This window comes from Bison bison, unplaced genomic scaffold, assembly GCF_000754665.1.
Source record: "Bison bison bison isolate TAMUID 2011002044 unplaced genomic scaffold, Bison_UMD1.0 scf7180017864242, whole genome shotgun sequence".
NCBI classification, from domain to species: Eukaryota; Metazoa; Chordata; class Mammalia; order Artiodactyla; family Bovidae; genus Bison; species Bison bison.
Genome location: NW_011494814.1, coordinates 2,604,920 through 2,623,665, shown reverse-complemented (window position 1 = coordinate 2,623,665; position 18,746 = coordinate 2,604,920). Strand labels below are relative to the sequence as shown.

At 36.8% G+C, this 18,746-nt stretch overlaps 1 protein-coding gene across 6 annotated transcripts in view; it reads right to left on the bottom strand.

The window, feature by feature from the left end:
* HECTD1 (HECT domain containing E3 ubiquitin protein ligase 1) overlaps window positions 1-18,746 on the bottom strand; it is a 77,954-nt gene that overhangs the window by 2,496 nt on the left and 56,712 nt on the right. For 4 of the 6 annotated variants that reach the window (XM_010846996.1, XM_010846999.1, XM_010847001.1 and 1 more), the window contains 15 exons: window positions 17,473-17,606; window positions 16,508-16,630; window positions 12,673-12,829; window positions 8,938-9,160; window positions 7,741-7,795; window positions 7,326-7,508; window positions 6,729-6,936; window positions 6,559-6,644; window positions 6,279-6,406; window positions 4,698-4,899; window positions 3,198-3,335; window positions 2,321-2,928; window positions 1,480-1,558; window positions 1,288-1,381; window positions 441-591 (listed from right to left, as the gene is read on the bottom strand). In XM_010846996.1, coding sequence (XP_010845298.1) covers window positions 441-591; window positions 1,288-1,381; window positions 1,480-1,558; window positions 2,321-2,928; window positions 3,198-3,335; window positions 4,698-4,899; window positions 6,279-6,406; window positions 6,559-6,644; window positions 6,729-6,936; window positions 7,326-7,508; window positions 7,741-7,795; window positions 8,938-9,160; window positions 12,673-12,829; window positions 16,508-16,630; window positions 17,473-17,606 — 2,569 coding nt within the window. The remainder of the gene's footprint in view (window positions 1-440; window positions 592-1,287; window positions 1,382-1,479; window positions 1,559-2,320; window positions 2,929-3,197; window positions 3,336-4,697; window positions 4,900-6,278; window positions 6,407-6,558; window positions 6,645-6,728; window positions 6,937-7,325; window positions 7,509-7,740; window positions 7,796-8,937; window positions 9,161-12,672; window positions 12,830-16,507; window positions 16,631-17,472; window positions 17,607-18,746) is intronic. The other 2 variants (XM_010846998.1, XM_010847000.1) reach the window with 2 other exon arrangements.

Genomic DNA, 18,746 nt, shown 5'->3' with positions numbered 1-18,746 from the left:
TACTTTGGCCACCTCATGCGAAGAGTGGACTCATTGGAAAAGACTCTGATGCTGGGAGGGATTGGGGGCAGGAGGAGAAGGGGACGAGAGAGGATGAGATGGCTGGATGGCATCACTGACTCAATGGACATGAGTCTGAGTGAACTCTGGGAGCTGGTGATTGACAAGGAGGCCTGGCGTGCTGTGATTCATGGGGTTGCAAAGAGTCGGACACTACTGAGCGACTGAACTGAACTGAACTAAAAGGAATCAACATCAGCTAAGATTCAGGTGACTTTTTATATAAACTCAGGCTTATCCATGAATATGTATCTTGATAATGGTGAGACTTAATTGCTTTCTCATTTTATGCATTATAATTCACTGAGTCATTTAGAGAACCTGCCATTCTAAGATAAACATAAACAATTTGTCTATCTTAGAAAATAACCAACACATACCTGTCACGTGTATAACCCAACTTAGGTTCAGTATAATTAATAATATCCTCTGCTGCCCAGGATGGTGACTGATTTCCACAAAGAATCATTTGGACCTCTTCATGGCTGAAGGAACTTAATTTCTCCATTGGAAAAACTTTATTAAACCCATCTACATTTTACACACAGCAAAAAAACAAAAACAAAACACAACTGAGTTTGTGTTTCCAAGTTACAATTTCAAAACCACAAATTTCAAATCAAAATACTCAACTAAATGGACAGAAGACAAATATAAATATTTGAAAAAGCCAATAAAAATTAAAGTAGCTTGAAATAAAAACTGTGCTAGGGTTTTAAATACAGAAATCTTTGCTTAGTATTACAGATGTATATGTAGAGAGAATATTCAGACACTATGGTCTGTAGCCAAATTCCAATAATTTCCCAACCAGTTCTTTATGTCATACAAGCCAGCCAAAGCAAAGTTCTCATTTTAAAAACTAGTAAGTGATAAACAGTTCAATATATTTTGCTTCACTCTTTACCTTAAGACTTTAGGTTCTAATATGGTTTAATTCATCCTGATCCTGTATGCAACCTTATATCCACTTACAAATGAAAAAACAAAAGCCAAAGTAGGTCCCTCATTACTGAGGAAGAGCAGCTTAGGGTATGCTACAGCTTGAAAATGGTTCAATCTGTTCCGGGTACCCTGTAGGACCTGACCTAACTATTGGGAAGACAAAAAACTAGATGACAAATCTAGAGATTACTAGCATAGTCTAATTTTTGAGCATAGCAGTACCTTAATTTCGGTGTCTCAAAGTAAAAGGAGAGGGATTAAGCTAAAGAGCCTTAAAATTACCTCTGAAGGCTTCCATCTGTTTCTGAATACCCGTATGCATGCAAAAGTCAAACATCAAATCCACATATTCTTCTGCATTATCCATTGTTATCATCTGCAAAGGAAAATTTGTCAAGGTAATTGTTAATATCTAGGAATATTTTAAGAGGATTTTTCTGAATTTACAAACATTTTTAAAAGCAAAATTTGTACCTCATCTTCACCACTTGGCTTGAGATCCACAGCTGTAAAACCATATATTCTTGAGGAAGGGCAAAACTGGAAATTTAAACTGGGAGGGCAGAAAAAAAAGAATTAGATTAACATTCAACTAACACTGGTGTTTAATTTTAAAACACTGCTGCCAAAACCACGAACCCTTCCATACACGCAATAATAACAAAATCACTCTACCAGATTAGATGTTAAATATGGGGCCTTTTAAAATGCAAACCCCTGTGCAAGAAAACGATCTGGACAACTGTTACCAAACCTGGTTTTGCAGAAGTCGCATGAAACATCACCTTTCATGTTTCCATGTTTCACTTCCTCCTTATGGCACAAAATTAATGAACTAAAGATTTCTGCAATGAATTATGGCAGCAACATGTTTATAAGATTTTTTTTTAAAAAACAGAAACTGTTGCTTTACACAAGTCATTAATGCTCTATTGTTATTCTCACCTCAAATCAAACCTTGAATATATTAAACATAACTTCTCAATATTCTCAAAAGAAGGAAGGAAAAAAAGGAAAGCAAAGCCTTGCAATCAATCCAAAATCACAGTTAAATATAACAAGGATATAATAATTACATGGATACAAATTAATAGAATTTTATGAAAAATCTGCAGTATCCGAGTTAGTTAATGCAACCACTGGGGACCAGGCTTATTGCAAATTACTGAAGACAAAGGAACAAAAGCTTTAGACCTTACTCATCCATTAGGCTGAAGTATGCGTGTGTGTATGTATGTATGTGTGTGTGTGTATATATATATATATATATGAAAGTATATATATAAGTGAATTAATATATATATATAAAGCTTACCCTAAATCCTCTATGCTAAGTGGAGGCCCAGAACCTGATGGATTCTTCAGCACTAGTTCTTGTAATTTTGTGTTCTTCTCGTCTTCAGAAAGACCTTTGTTGCTTAAAATCTGGCGCCTCTTGATGGCAAGGTCTTTAATTTCTTTTAAAAATCTGGCTCTGTGTGGGTTTACTAGTTCAAAGTCTTCCCAAGTTAAAATTCCATTAAACCAAGCTGGCGGTTTTGGTTTGGGGGGATCTAGAATGAATTCTGATTTTGAATCCTCCTCAAAGCTTCCTACTGAGAGTGAGTCATGCCCTTCTTCTGTAGAGGCTTCAGACTGACTTTCAGTGCAGTGTAGGTCTCTGTCGCCTCGTGACTCATAAATCAGTTTGCTCATATTACTTTTAATGTCCCCCATACACATAAGTTTAAAGAAAGGTTTGGAAATAGGTAAGTCCACAAGTCTATTGTCTTGAATGCATTTGGCCAAGAAAATTCCAAGGAAATGAAAGAGTTTTGTGATCCTTTCAAGCTCGTCACTGTCTTGTGGAAATGGAGCCGTAAACAGTCCACATGATCTCTGCACGTAGTATCCGGGAGGTTTCAATCCACCTCCAAGATCGACCTGATTTTTTTAGAAGAAGAAATGCAAATAAAATCAAAAGACCCATAAACATTAAACATCTTAACTGTGCTAGATAGTATCTATAAACACACTTTATTAAATATGTTTTGTTGACTAAATTTTATCTTTTAATAATATCAAGATTATTCAATAATAAAAGCAGAGTCAGAAAACCTGACTCACGTTCTGAAAGCATATCCAATTTTTAACTTTCTAACTTTCTAAAAGCTGAATCGCAATCAAATCATGAAATAAGAAATTAATCTTACATGACGAGATTCATCATCTGGAAAGTTGTCATCACAAAGCCAAGCTCCCAAGTCAGTTCTCTGGAATTCTGCTGCTACCAGAGCATAGAACTCTAAGGTGGGCCCCAAACCAGTTCCTTCTTCTCCTAAAAATTCAACCTAAACATGAACAAATAAATTATGAGGGAAAGTAAGCTTTAAAAAAATCATTTCTGTAATGATCCCATTCTTGCCAAAATCCAGTCCTACTGTAATATGTTTTTTTAAAATAGCAGTGGTATAATATAAGCCACACAACAGTTTTTATTTTAGTTTTTCTAAAGAGAAATTTGATTTGTTATACACTATTCCATATTCAAACACTGTAGTTAGCATTGTTCATACATCAATTTACTTCTCACAACAAACCTACAAAATAAACTATCATCTCCTTTCCACATCAAAGCAAATCAAATTTTAGATAAAGAGGTTATATCATTTGCTTGAGGAAATGATGGTATACAGATCTGTGTCTGTGTGTGTCTGTCTATGTGACACTAAAACCTAAACTCTTTCACTTATTTCTGACTTCCAGCCATCACTTTAAGGATTTTTATACATATTCCATGTATTCTAGAAATTTGAGGCAGCGTATAAAAATATACATACATGGTAAAATAATAATTAAGAATTATCTACATTAGAGGAACATATGGGTAAAAGAACAGATGAAGGCACAGAAATTTTTCTTCTTTTTGACTGATCCGCGTGGCGACTGAACCGGTGTCCCCTGCAGTGCAAGTGTGGAGTCCTAACCACTGGACTACCAGGGAATTCCCAGGCACAGAAATTTTAAAGTGAAAACCATAAGACTTATACATTTTCTAGAGATGTATCATATTTACCACAGTCTGTGATCCAAAAAATAAACAAATCAGGTGGCTGACACCTGTGACAGGAGAGGTATTTCTTTGTCTCTCATATATAAGGAATATAATCAACAATGCCCACAATAACATCTCTGCAGTAAATATAATGAATTTCCTACAGCCAATTGCTATAAAATTTCTCAATACAGAAACAAAAACCCATGATACAACACCAAGCACAATTCAAGTTAAATACTACAAAACACACATGCTCCAAAAAAAGCAGGTATCTTGTGGCACAGCATTAATTAATATAAAGGTAAAATTTGGAGTATCAGAAGCCTTTGTGGAATACAGTTACTTGGTTCAGGCTTTGCTAAGAAATGAGCGGTGTCCTGCAAACGGACCAAGCGCTCTCCCACTTCATGAGTGAAGATACTCTTTGCTGCTCATTAAGCCATGAGATCCTGATCCTGAGGAGGTGAGCTGACATCCTCTCATGAGAGATGCCCTGCCAGAGGAGAAGGCCTTTACCCCGAAGGCAGAGGAATCCCTCTACACTTGTATCTAATGCAGTTTTTTTCCCCTAATGTAGTTTTTATGCAGTGGAAGAACAGAGATTGACTCTCTGGTTGTCATTCCTGCACATGAAAAGAAATTTATATAGCAGTACCTCAAGCACTGATTTCCGATCTGCGTGTATTTGCATGACATTCTCGGCCCACTCCATCAGTGATTCACCACGTGGAACTTTGACTCTTTCGTGCTTCAGACGACCAACACGGAACTCTCCAGGATCATCTCGCCTCACACTACTTGTGGTCCTTGTTCTTTCCACAGTGGCCTCACGTCGGTTTTGTAGCCACACAATTGCTCTGAAATAGAAAAACATCTCTGTAGCTGTGGCCTACAGCAACAGTTGATTGTACTACTACACAAGCAACAAAATTCAAAAGATTTAAGAATATTTTAAAAATAGTATTTTATCAGGTGATCAAATACACTAATCTTTTTTTTAATTTCCTTAAATAAATTGAGAAAATACTGAGTCTGTATTTTCCCTTTTTATTTTAGCAATTAACAGATCAAAATTAAGGTCTGTGGTCCAATCCCACACAACACATAAAAATACTGACAAACTCATAATACCTAATAACATAAACATTTCCTAAATCAGAGAATGTAAAAAATGGTTAAGCTATCTTTATTAAATAACTAAATCAACCACTGAAACAGTATTGTGAGTTTGAAACATTTTCTTTGTAACAACGCAGAGCTAACCCATCTAGGATGAAGAAAGACTCCTGAACTAAGAATAACAAGATGAAAGATCTACCATATGTGCTGTAACTTTTTGGGTACCCTGAGACCAATCAGCTATATACTTTGAGAATCAATTTCCTCACTTATAAAAATCAGGAGTTCCCTGGTGGTCTAATGGTTAGCATTCAGTGTTCTTTACTGCCTAGTGTTATGCGCACAAATGCTTGGTAAAGGATATAAAATGGTACAACAAATGTAACTTATCAGGGAAACAGGCAGATCCATTTAAATTATAACTTTTTTACATCTACTTTGAAATTACTCTGGGTATTCAATCACTTAGTAAATATTTATGGAGCAACTACAATGAGAGCAGTACAATGTACATCCATTACATACAGTACAACATACAGCACAATGAGAGCAGTGAACCAAACTGCCGGAAACCCCTGCCCTCATGAAACTCTCATCTAATGAAGGAGACAGAAAAACAAAAAGTAAAATTTACAGTATGTTACATGGTAGCAAGAGAAAAATAATGGCCAAAAGATATATTTTAATGTTATGTCAAAGATATTTTCAAGCATTAAATTTTATATTCTTGGGAATTTCAGCAACTAAAAATTTATGTAAACCACTTAAATACTGTACAATAAATGCTAGCTGATGGAAAGCACAGCACTGAAATCCACACTGTTCTAAGAATGCTTATGTACAACCAGAAACCAAAAAATGTTTAAAAGTTGCCAACTCTTTTTTTTTTTGGCCATGCCACACAGCTTGAAAGATCATAGTTCCCCCACCAGGAACTGAACCTTCACCCTTGGCAGTGAAAGCGTGGAGTCCAAACCATGGGACCATCAGGGAATTTCCAAATATTGACAACTCTTTACAAGAAACCAATATATTCTCCGCATCAGTCTTGAGATAAAGTATAAGTACATTTTAAGCTTATATAAAACATTAAAAAATAAGAAGACACACTTCCTACCTTGATGCACCAAATGCTGTACATGTGAAATAAAGCTGTCTAGTTTCGAACGGTATTAGAAAAGGACACTTGCTGGTTAACTGTTCACACCAGTCTGGCAGAGCTCCACTTGCCAATGCCAATGGTTCCTGCAATTTAACAAACAACAAAGTCTTATTATTAACAAAGACAAAAGGGAGTCGATTCTTAACAGGACAAATGGTGAGAGGAAGAAAAAGAAGGAGAGGTAATACTTTGAAAGTCCAACAGATTCAAGAGTTCAACTATCTGGTCTTATTACCTCAATTTGCTGCAAAATTTTTGTTGTGATTTTTTTGCTAGTGAATTCATCTGGTGGAAAAGTAAACTGAGGCTGCTCATCACCTTCTGTAAAAGTAATAGAATCAATAAAAATATAAACTGACTTATTTGTTTAAATGCCACAGAAATGAAACAAGGATTCTTACAGACCTTCCTGGGATATTCTTGAGTAAGGGTCACTTGCAACTATATACAGAATACGCAGGAGCTGAAGGACATCTTCCACGCCACATGAATTCTGCCCATTGCCTGCTTTGGCCTGAGGTTGTTCTTTTGTCAAATTCAGAATATCACTACTTTGAAGAGTAGAAATGGCCCCCTGGTTTAACCCAGACTTTGTTCCATGCTCACAAAAATCCTATAGAAACAGGAAAACCAGCCATTAATCATTTTCAAGAAAAACAATATATCATCCTATTAGTATTAATGTCAAAAAGCTCGAATTCTTAAAAAAAAAAAATGCGTTCTTTTAAAATAAAAACAGTATCACCCAAGTCAAGGCTTAATGTGTTCTAAACCAATAAAATTCTCAAAATATAACTACTGAAAGCCACAGTTAAAACTATGTATTTAGATCCAATGCCACAAACCAAATTTGAAATTTTAGCGTTGGCATATTAACAATGTTAATTCAACCTCATTTTTTAGTATGTCCCAACGAACTGCTCTTCTGTAAGAATACTTAAAAAGCTGCAAACAAAGCAAAGCCATTCCCAATCAAAACAGTGTCTTGATGCCAATATATACCTTATATGCAGCTATGAGCTGAGAACAATTTCTGTTTTTCCTAATACTTTTATTAGTGCCAGTTAATTTCCAGTGGCGCAGGAAAGCGGCGTCTGCATTCTTCTGCAGGTAGGTTATCAAGTCATTCTTTGGTAATTCATCAGTGCCAAGGTACTGTTCCACATGCTCTATAGACCAACAACCCTACAATAGGAAAAACCAAATGTTGGCCTTTCCTGATTATAAAGTCTATGGTATTTCACATGCATTTCGTAAGGTGGCTTCAAGATCATGCATTTAAGCTAATCTGAAGAATCCCATGTTGCTGATTTCTCCCTCAATTGTTCAACTGAAACACAGTGTTAGTTTTTCTTTGCTTTTCTTTTTCTTTTACTAAGTAGCCAAGAATAAAGATTCATTTCCTAAAAATACTTACCATTTTTCCATTTTCCTTTTCTTTGTCAGAATCCTTCATTTCTCTGTACATAATTCTAAACATGAAGATATTATTCAAGTTAATTCATAAATCAAATGGTTTGTGTTATTTCCAGTAAGGCTTCAATTCTTTAAAAACATATGATGAGGTCACTATATGCTTAAACACTGAACTCAGAGAATTTATTAAGAAAAAAATGTATCACTTCTCCACCTTTTGACTAAGATCAAGCATATTTAGAAAAAGTATTAATCTGTTAAACCGGGAAAAGTAGCAGAAATCATATTCCTGAAAAAGTTGTGGCTTATAAATTTAGCATTATTAAGAAGAAAACATATATCAAACCTGGAACTTTTAAAGAAATGAATATGCTATATCTTGTATTATAGCTTTCACATATTGTTATAAAAATGAGATGTGTTTGTATCTAGATGGATAAGAGTAAGAAGGGCCAAGAGCCCTTATGTTCATGTAAGGCAGTTGAGATCAAATTGTCAACTTTAATTATTCCAATTAAAACTGAAGGAAGAGTATGCCATGATGACCTTCTGTTCTGTCTCAAAAAGACATAGATTACTTTATTAAACATTATATAAGATTATCAATGATGTTAACAGAACATCAGATATAGAAACTAACAAAAATAAAGTCATGCAGGATGACTATAATAGTTATAATATTAAACTATATAAATTCATATTATTACATAATAAATATTATGATAGGTAATACTTACTGAGCACCCTCTACATCCCAGATAGCACTGAATCTACTTTATATATATTAATTTGCAGATTCTTCACAACTGCTCTCATTTTACAGATTAGAAAACAAAGTACTAAAATGTTATATAAATTTTGGCCAAGGTCATTGACAGTAATTTGTTGAACAGATAAATGAAGAACAAAGAGAGGTATGCTTAACTCAGAGACTCTCAAACGTAGAAAATATTTACTATTTCATACACAATCCTGGTCAAAGAGTTCAACAATCATGAAATAAGGAATTAGTCTAAAGTTCCTTCCAGTTGTAAACATTAACCTTTATAGATCAGGAGTCAGAAATGTTCTTATCTATTCCTATAAACTGAGAGAACTTAATCTTTTCTGTTCTTATAATACAAAATATAGAAAATATAATACTTGGCTTATATACTATGAAAATATCTACTTAAAATATTAAATCAAAATTTCTTACGTGTATGTTGGCTCCCAAATACGCCTAAGTTTATCTGATTTCACATTGCCATTACATGACAACTGAAGCAATTTCTGTACATAGTAAAAGATGGTTGATCTGAAATTAGTGAGTGGTAATTCAACTTCACGAGTTGTTCCAAGACCTGTTACTTTTAAAGTGAGGGCTAATCGAGGTGATGGAGTACATTCAACTTCTTCCAAAAGCTCTGAATGAGGTGTTCCTAAAAATACAGAAGATGTGAAGAACATTAAAACAAGCAGTCCAGAAAGAGGACTGTGCCATCAGGAGACAGGTCACATGAAATCTCAGCCCTTCTGACATGGACAAGGTAAAGAGATCAGCTACTTAAGATTCTCTTGGTTTCAATTTTTTTTTTTTTTTAATTTGAAGAATATACCTATGCTACTTAAAGGGTTCTAGAGTAGAATTTATGCATATGATATGAATCTCTTATTTTTATTATGATATACATACAACTGTTAGTATTTCAGAAAATTTTATTTTTATAAATGAGAAAACTCTAAAATTATTAATAATCTTACATCCAGAGAAAATCACATACTCAGTTAAAGACCTGTCAACTTTTTAGGTATACTGAATGAGTGTATTATGAAGTACATACACACAAAGACAATTAGGTTCACAATTATTTAGTGATGTACTCTCTTTTTAAATCTCAAGAATCTTTTCCTCATATCAAGATACAGTGTTATAAGGTATTATTTTATTCACTGCATGACATTCCATTGTACTTTAACTGAAACAATTCCATTCTCAAAACATAATGAAGGTCATTTCCAAGTTTTTAAAAATACTTCTTTAATCACCTGTGTATAAAGTGAATACTTCTATAACACCAATTTGTAGCTAAAGAGCTCTATCGAAAATTTGTACCTATTTGTACTCTGAGTAGATTTTCCTATTTGAGACATCTTTATTCATACTCTTTCTCACCATTATACTACGTCATTTACCACACGTTATACTATCAAGTGTACTTACTTTCACATTTAACTTAAGTATCTTTCTATCAAGTAAAAAGTACAGTCCACACTAACATCTAAGTTTTCTTGAAGGATAATATATTGATTGCAGTAGCTGACATTTATTGAGACACACATCACGTACCACGCTAGGCACTTTCTATATTTTACCTCATTTAATCCTTTTAATTATATGGTCAAACAAGGACTACTGTTTTCCCCAGATAACAGATGAGGAAAGTCAGGCTTGCACAGGGTAAGGATTTGCCGAGTATATTAGTTTCCTATTGCTGCTGTAACAAATGACCACAAACTGAGTGGTTTAAAACAACACAAATGTATTATCTTATAATTCTAGAGGTAAGAAATCTAAAATGGGCCGGCAAGGCTTTGTTTCTTTTGGAGGCTCCAGGGAAGAATCCATTTCCTTGCTTTTTCTAGCATCCAGAAGCTTCCCATTTTCCTTGGCTAATGGCCCCTCAACAGTATAATTGCTGCTTTCTGACTTTGACCCTCCTGTTGCTCTCTTATGAGGACACTTGTGATTACATTGGGCTTATCCGAAAATCAGGATAATTTCCCCATCTCAAGATTCTTAATCACATCTCCAAAGTCTTTTCTCATGTTTAAGTGACATATTCACAAATTCTAGAGGTTAGGACCTATACAGCTTTCGGGGTGGAGGCAGGAGGGCAGTGGAGTGCATGGGGCCATTAGTGTGCCTGGTGCTGCTGCTAAGTCACTTCAGTCGTGTCCGACTCTGTGCGACCCCAGAGACGGCAGCCCACCAGGATCCCCTGTCCCTGGGATTCTCCAGGCAAGAACACTGGAGTGGGTTGCCATTTCCTTCTCCAATGCATGAAAGTGAAAAGTCAAAGTGAAGACGCTCAGTCGTGTCCGACTCCTAGCGACCCCATGGACTTCAGCCCACTGGGCTCCTCCATCCATGGGATTTTCCAGGCAAGAGTACTGGAGTGGGGTGCCATTGCCTTCTCCGTTAGTGTGCCTACCACATCCAAAATAGAGTTGTAAGACATGGAGCTACCACTCAGGCTGACTGACTCCAGAGGCCATAAGTAAAACCACTACATAGCTTTTCAAAGAAAAGCTGAATGGGAGTAACGTTTAACAATTTTTTTTTTTTGTTTTTTGTTTTTTAATGATTTTATTTATGGTTGTGCACGGTCTTCATGCTGCGTGGGCTTTTCTCTAGCTGTGGCTCCTCTTGTTGCGGAGCATGGGCTCTGGTGCCCACAGACCTCAGTTCTGTGGCTCCCGGGCTCGAGAGCCCCGGCCCAGTGGCTGTGATGCATGGGCTCAGCTGCTCTGCCACGTGTGGCCTTCCCAGACCAGGGGTGGAACTCACGTCCCCTGCTTTGGCAGGGGGGTGATTCTTTACCACTGAGCCGCCAGGAAAGCCCTCAGGCGTATTTTAGACTAGTTTTCCACGCTCCTATCTGGTGAGAGAGGCCTGGGAGCCAGGAGTCCTCAGCCACAGTGCTGGCTCTGCCATCAAAAGCTCTGGGGCCTCTAGCGAGCGCCTGCCCCTCCCTCAGTGTCTGACTCTTTGCCCACCAGGTTCCTCTGTCCATGGGATTTCCCAGGCAAGATTACTGGAGTGGGTTGCCGTTTCCTTCTCCACGTTTAACAATTTTAATCTAGTAGAAAACAGAATACAAACTATCTACCTTTAAATGAGGCCTTACTTTAAAATTTATACAACTGTAAAACAGTGTATTTTCAAAATACTCTAATTTATAAGTCAAGACATAGAGGCAACCTAAATGTCTAACAACAGATGAATGGATAAAGAAGAGGTGATGTGTATATATATACACACACACACACAATGAACTAGAAATACATAAAATTATTAATAAATCAATATTCATCAATTATTGATATATTTATAAAATATTTATTTATTAATAAATACTGGTAATTTATTATCAATAAAAAAGAAATAACACCATTTGCAGCAACATGGATGAACCTAGATATGAACATACTATGTTAGAGAAAGACAAATAAGTGAAATAAGTCAGAGAAAGACAAATACCATATGATATCACTTAAATGTGTAACCTAAAATATGATACAAATGAACTTATTTATGAAACAAACAGATTCATAGATACAGAAAACAAATTTATAATTATCAAATGGGAAAGGCAGTGGGGGAGGGATAAATTAGGAGACTGGGATTAACACATATAAACTACTATATATAAAATAAATAAAATCCTACTGTATAGCACAGGGAACTATATTCAACATCCTGTAATTAGCCATAATGCAAAAAATATGAAAAAGAGTACATATATGTATAACTGAATCACTTTCCTATACAACAAAAAATAACATAACATTGTAAAGCAACTATACTTCAATAAAAAATAAAATATAATCAACGCTATGTGGTGCTCCAAATGGGAAGGAAATCCAAAAAAGAGGACATATGTATATGTGTAGCTGATTCACTTTGCTGTACAGCAGAAACTAACACAGCAGTGAAAAGCAATTGTATTCCAATAAAAATTGAAAAAATAAAATACTGTATTTTGTTCCTTTTTTAAAAAAAAAAGCTGTATTTTTTAAGGATTTGTGGCTGATATATAGTTTTTCCTGAAACCTGTTATTTATAATCTGCATATACAAGTAGTATCTTAACTTTTTAAACTATATAGTACTTAACTACTTAATCTGGAATCTATTAAAATTAAATCACAAAAGATAAAATATCTTATACCTGGGGGTGGAATTTCTAGATCAGTTGTCTGCTGGACATTAGTTCGACCAGGTCTAGGATCAAAAGCAGGAACCAAAGCTGAAAACTGCCGCTTGAGCACGTAATCATCGTCCCATGTTCTCCGGCGGCCCCCCTTAGTTTCGTACTCTTCCTCTTCCTATAAAGATAAAATTCCATGTACAGATAAACATTATAAAAGTCTTCATTATTGCAACAATGGTATGCTATCTATAAAATAAGGTATATGTTGAGTACTTCTCTCTATAGGTATTTTATAGTCTTATTCAGCCATATTTCTTAAGCACAAAATGAGCCAACACAAACATGTATAGATATATACACATTTCTTAATGATTTATCAAAAGTAAGTAGGTTTTGGGGAAAATGTTTATAAACAGAGGTTTTATGAATTGTATCTAACAGCTTCTTTAAAGTTCTCAAAAATACTGGAAAAGACAAATGAAATCATAAGAAGCCTTACGCTTTTGTAAATCAGACCTTATTAACACTTTTGACAATAAAGTACACGTGAATATTTTCTTTAAAAAAAAAAAAAAAGCACCTTTACTGGTGGTTGCACAAATTTACATATGTGATAAAATGATAAAGAACCATACGCAAACACTGGGTCGATGTAACCACTGGAAGAAACTGACAAAAGGCACACAAGACTTTTCAGTCTCTGCAACTCATTGTGAACATATAATTATTTCTAAATAATTTAATTACACACTAAACAGATACAGCGCTTGAAGCTGATTTAAATCACTTTGGGGCAAATAGTTCAAACAAGTTCTACAAAGTATTGATTTGTCAAATGATGAGTTCCTAGGGATTCACTGCAATATTTCTTTCTACTTCTACTTTCTACTTCTAGCATGTTTAAAAATTTCCATAATACAAGTTTTTTTAAGGAACATTTTTCTCCTCTTCTTTGCTTTTATTAATTTTATCAACAAAATATTCAATGAATTATAAATATTATAAATGTCTGATATAATAATTTTTAAACAATAGTTATGTAAATACTTACATGTACATATTTAGCCCCCTCATAACACTTAATTGAGATGAACCATTACAGGAGATCAAACTGACATTTGATAGGTCTGAAACCAGTTTTATCTGGGATCTAAAACTTCTACGTGTGATCTTTAGTAATCACTTCATCTGAAAACTGGGACTAATGATAACTTAAAAGGGTTGTTGAATGCATTGAATTAGTTACTATACATAAGCAGTATCTAGCACATAATTAAAGATAAATAAATGTTAGCTAATAGGCTAATACTTCTGTTTCTCTACTGTGAAAACTACAAATCTTAGAAAATAGCTATTAACCATGCTGTAAAGAGCAATACTGCATAGGAACCTGGAATGTTAGGTCCATGAATCAAGGCAAATTGGAAGTGATCAAACAGGAAATGGCAAGAGTGAATGTCGACATTTTAGGAATCAGCGAACTAAAATGGACTGGAATGGGTGAATTTAACGCAGATGACCATTATATCTACTACTGTGGGCAAGAATCCCTTAGAAGAAATGAAGTATCACAGTCAACAAGAGTCCAACATGCAGTACTTGGATGCAGTCTCAAAAATGACAGAATGATCTTGGTTTGTTTCCAAGGCAAACCATTCAATATCAAGGTAATCCAAGTCTATGCCCCGACCAGTAATGCTGAAGAAGCTGAAGTTGAACAGTTCTATGAAGACCTACAAGACCTTCTAGAATTAAAACCCCAAATAGATGTCCTTTTCATTATAGGGGACTGGACTGCAAAAGTAGAAAGTCAAGAAACACCTGGAGTAACAGGCAAATTTGGCCTTGGAGTACAGAATGAAGCAGGGCAAAGGCTAATAGAATGGGAAAGACTAGAGATCTCTTCAAGAAAATTAGAGATATCAAGGGAACATTTCATGCAAAGATGGGCTCAATAAAGGACAGAAATGCTATTGACCTAACAGAAGCAGAAGATATTAAGAAGAGGTGGCAAGAATACACAGAAGAACTATACAAAAAAGATCTTCACGACTCAGATAATCAAGATGGTGCGATCACTCACCTAGAACCAGACATCCTGGAATGTGAAGTCAAGTGGGCCTTAGGAAGCATCACTACGAACAAAACTAGTGGAGGTGATGGAATTCCAGTTGAGCTATTTCAAATCCTACAAGATGATGCTGTGAAAGTGCTGCACTCAATATGCCAGCAAATTTGGAAAACTCAGCAGTGACCACAGGACTGGAAAAGGTCAGTTGTCATTCCAATCCCTAAGAAAGGCAACGCCAAAGAGTGCTCTAACTACCACACAGTTGCACTCATCTCACATGCTAGCAAATGCTCAAAATTCGCCAAGCCAGGTTTCAACGATACATAAACCGTGAACTTCCAGATGTTCAAGCTGGTTTTAGAAAGGGCAGAGGAACCAGAAATCAATTTGCCAACATCTGCTAGATCATCGAAAAAGCAGAATTCCAGAAAAACATCTATTTCTGCTTTATTGACTATGCCAAAGCCTTTGACTGTGTGGATCACAATGAACTGTGGAAAATCCTTCAAGAGATGGGAATACCAGACCACCTGACCTACCTCCTGAGAAATCTGTATGCAGGTCAGGAAGCAACAGTTAGAACTGGACATGGAACAACAGACTGGTTCCAAATAGGAAAAGGAGTACATCAAGGCTGTGTATTATCACCCTGTTTATTTCGCTTATATGCAGAGTACATCATGAGAAACCCTGGGCTGGATGAACCACAGGCTGGAATCAAAATTGCTGGGAGAAATATCAGTAACCTCAGATATGCAGATGACCCCACCCTTAGGGCAAAAAGTGAAAAAGAACTGAAGAGCCTCTTGATGAAAGTGAAATAGGAGAGTGAAAAAATTGGCTGAAAGCTCAACATTCAGAAAACGAGGATCACGGCATCCAGTCCCATCACTTCATGGCAAATAGATGGACAAACAGTGGAAACAGTGGCAGACTTTATTTTTTGGGCTCCAAAATCACTGCAGATGGTGACTGCAGCCATGAAATTAAAAGACGCTTACTCCTTGGAAGGAAAGTTATGACCAACTAGATGGCATATTAAAAAGCAGAGACATTACTTTGCCAACGAAGGTTCATCTCCTCAAGGCTATGATTTTTCCAGTAGTCAGGATGTGAGAGTTGGACTATAAAGAAAGCTGAGTGCCAAAGAATTGATGCTTTGAACTGTGGTTTTGGAGAAGACTCTTGAGAGTCCCTTGGACTAGAGGGAGAGTCAACCAGTCCATCCGAAAGGAAATCAGTTCTGAATGTTAATTGGAAGGACTGATGCTGAAGCTGAAACCCCAATACCTTGGCAACATGATGCGATGAGCTGACTCATCTGAAAAGACCCTGATGCTAGGAAAGATTGAAGGCAAGAGAAGAAGGGGATGACAAAGGATGAGATGGTTGGATGGCATCACCAACTCAATGGACATGAGTCTGAGTAAACTCCAGGAGTTGGTGATGGACAGGGAGGCCTGGCGTGCTGCAGTCCATGAGGTTGCAAAGAGTCGGACATGACTGAGTAACTGAACTGATTTTAATATATGTTTACTACCACAAAAAGGCCAAGGAGGGTGTCTCAAGTAAAAAAAAAAACCTGTCTGCATTACGGGAGAGCAATCATGGACTCTACCTAGTATATGGAACCCAAGTAGATGGGCAAGTATCCTTCTGTTAACTCTGGTTGCTTCCTGGACTCACCGTGCCCCCTCTGTAGATTCTCCTAGACATTTCAGTCAGTGCTTTACTGTGGAAGGAGAAAACTCCACTGTAGGAAGGCAGACATGAAGATATTACCTGCTCCCCAATAGGTCGGCTCCCTGCTCCAGCTGGGACCTGTGGTAGCTGTGAGGTGACAGCATGGTGTGTTACATCAGAGCGGGAGCCAGCTCGGCGCTGTAGGGACGGACGTCTCAGAATCTGATACGGGAAATGGAAAGAGACGTGTCTAATTACGTGACTCATATATATCCCTCTTCAGCCTTGACCTGAACTATAAATCTATGTTATCAAAACTGTCATTAGAGAACTTCATTAGCCATTTATAGAAAAGTTTTAAATTCATCATACATCATATACTAACATTCAGAAGAAACGTGCCCATGCTCTATATATTTTCCAAGAAAGGTATACAAAAGCATTTCTTGGAAGTTCTCTACCCACTAAAACCCAACTTAGGAAAAAATGCTTTAATCGTCTAACATTTTATAAAAGGAAATTAAAATTATACATGAAGCTAAAATAAAAGGCATTTTCAAGCAAGAGTTCAATTTTAAGACAATCATAGTTAACAAACACTACAGGTTCTGGATCATACTGCCTAAGCTTGGGTCCTACTTCCTACTTAACTCTGATTAATTTGAGCAAATTATGTTTTCTATGTCTCTATCTCATAGGTCTGTGTAAAGACTCATGAGATAATACAGATACTGTCTGCAAAACAGTAGATACCAGAACATTCTAAGTATAGCTTTTTTTTTTGTCCATGCCACATGGCAGGTAGGATCTTAGTTCTCCAACCAGGGATCAAACCTGGGTCCCCTATCTTAACCGCTGAATTGCCAGAGGAAGTCCTGAAAATTGTATTATTTAGGATTACTGCAGTTCTTCACATTTTTAAACCTGTAAAAACATCAGCACATCTTTCACACTGGTGCTCTATTTTCTTGCTTCAAAGTTTGACTAGAATGTTGCTTTTCTTTTCTTCATTTCAATTATCAACAACCTATCTTAGTGAAGAAAATGGGGGACTCTCTCTCTACCATAACCTCCTCGTATTCTTGGTCCTCCTGATTGTCATCTTCATTTTCATCATCTTCCTCGTCTGGCTCTGGCAAGTCCTCATCGTCATCTAGCTCAGCTAACAGAGTACTGGCACGGCAGCTATCAAGGAAATCTAGAAAACAAAACCAACAATATTCCTCTTAACACAAGTGACCAAGCCTACCAGAGTACCTTTGTGAATCTGTTTTATAACACACAGGTAAAACTCAAAGGTTCAGGTATAAAGCCACATTTAGTGATCCACTCTTCTTCTGCCACCACACACGAAGGATGAGTAACAGCAGCAAACAGTCCCAAGCATGGCAGAAAACGACATGGGATAAAGGATGGTAATAAACTAAATCCGTATCCACAAAATCATTTTTCAAAAAGGTCAACAATATGGGATATGTTAAAAAATAAAAGCAGCCCTATCACATTCTCTGTATAAGTCAGTGGAAACACAATGGTGGAAAGAGAACACTTTGGAATCATTAGCTGTGTCAACATGTATCTGTTTGAGTGCCTACTATGTGCCAAGAATTGCATTAGGCACTAGGTATAGGCTGTGAAAAAAGCTAAGTGCCGAAGAATTGATGCTTTTGAACTGTGGTGTTGGAGAAGACTCTTGAGAGTCCCTTGGACTGCAAGGAGATCCAACCAGTCCATCCTAATGGAGACCAGTCCTGGGTGTTCACTGGAAGGACTGATGCTAAAGCTGAAACTCCAATACTTTGGCCTCCTCATGTGAAGAGTTGACTCATTGGAAAAGACCCTGATGCTGGGAGGGATTGGGGGCAGGAGGAGAAGGGGATGACAGAGGATGAGATGGCTGGAAGGAATCACCGACTCGATGGACATGAATTTGAGTGAACTCTGGGAGTTGGTGATGGACAGGGAGGCCTGGCGTGCTGTGATTCATGGGGTCGCAAACAGTCGGACACGACTGAGTGACTGAACTGTTGACTGAACTGAACTGATACATAGTTGTAAACAAGATAGACATGGTATGAACCCCCATGGAGCTTACAGGGGAGACAGACATTTAAAAAGTAAACAAATATATAAACTGTGTGGGAATTCCCTGGTGGTCCAGTGGCTAAAACTCTGTGCTCAAGATACAGGGGGGCTGGGTTTGATCCCTGGTCAGGGAATTAATTCCCACGTGCCACAACTAAGACTCTGCTGCTGCTAAGTCGCTTCAGTCGTGTCCGACTCTGTGTGACCCCAGAGACGGCAGCCCACCAGGCTTCCCCGTCCCTGGGATTCTCCA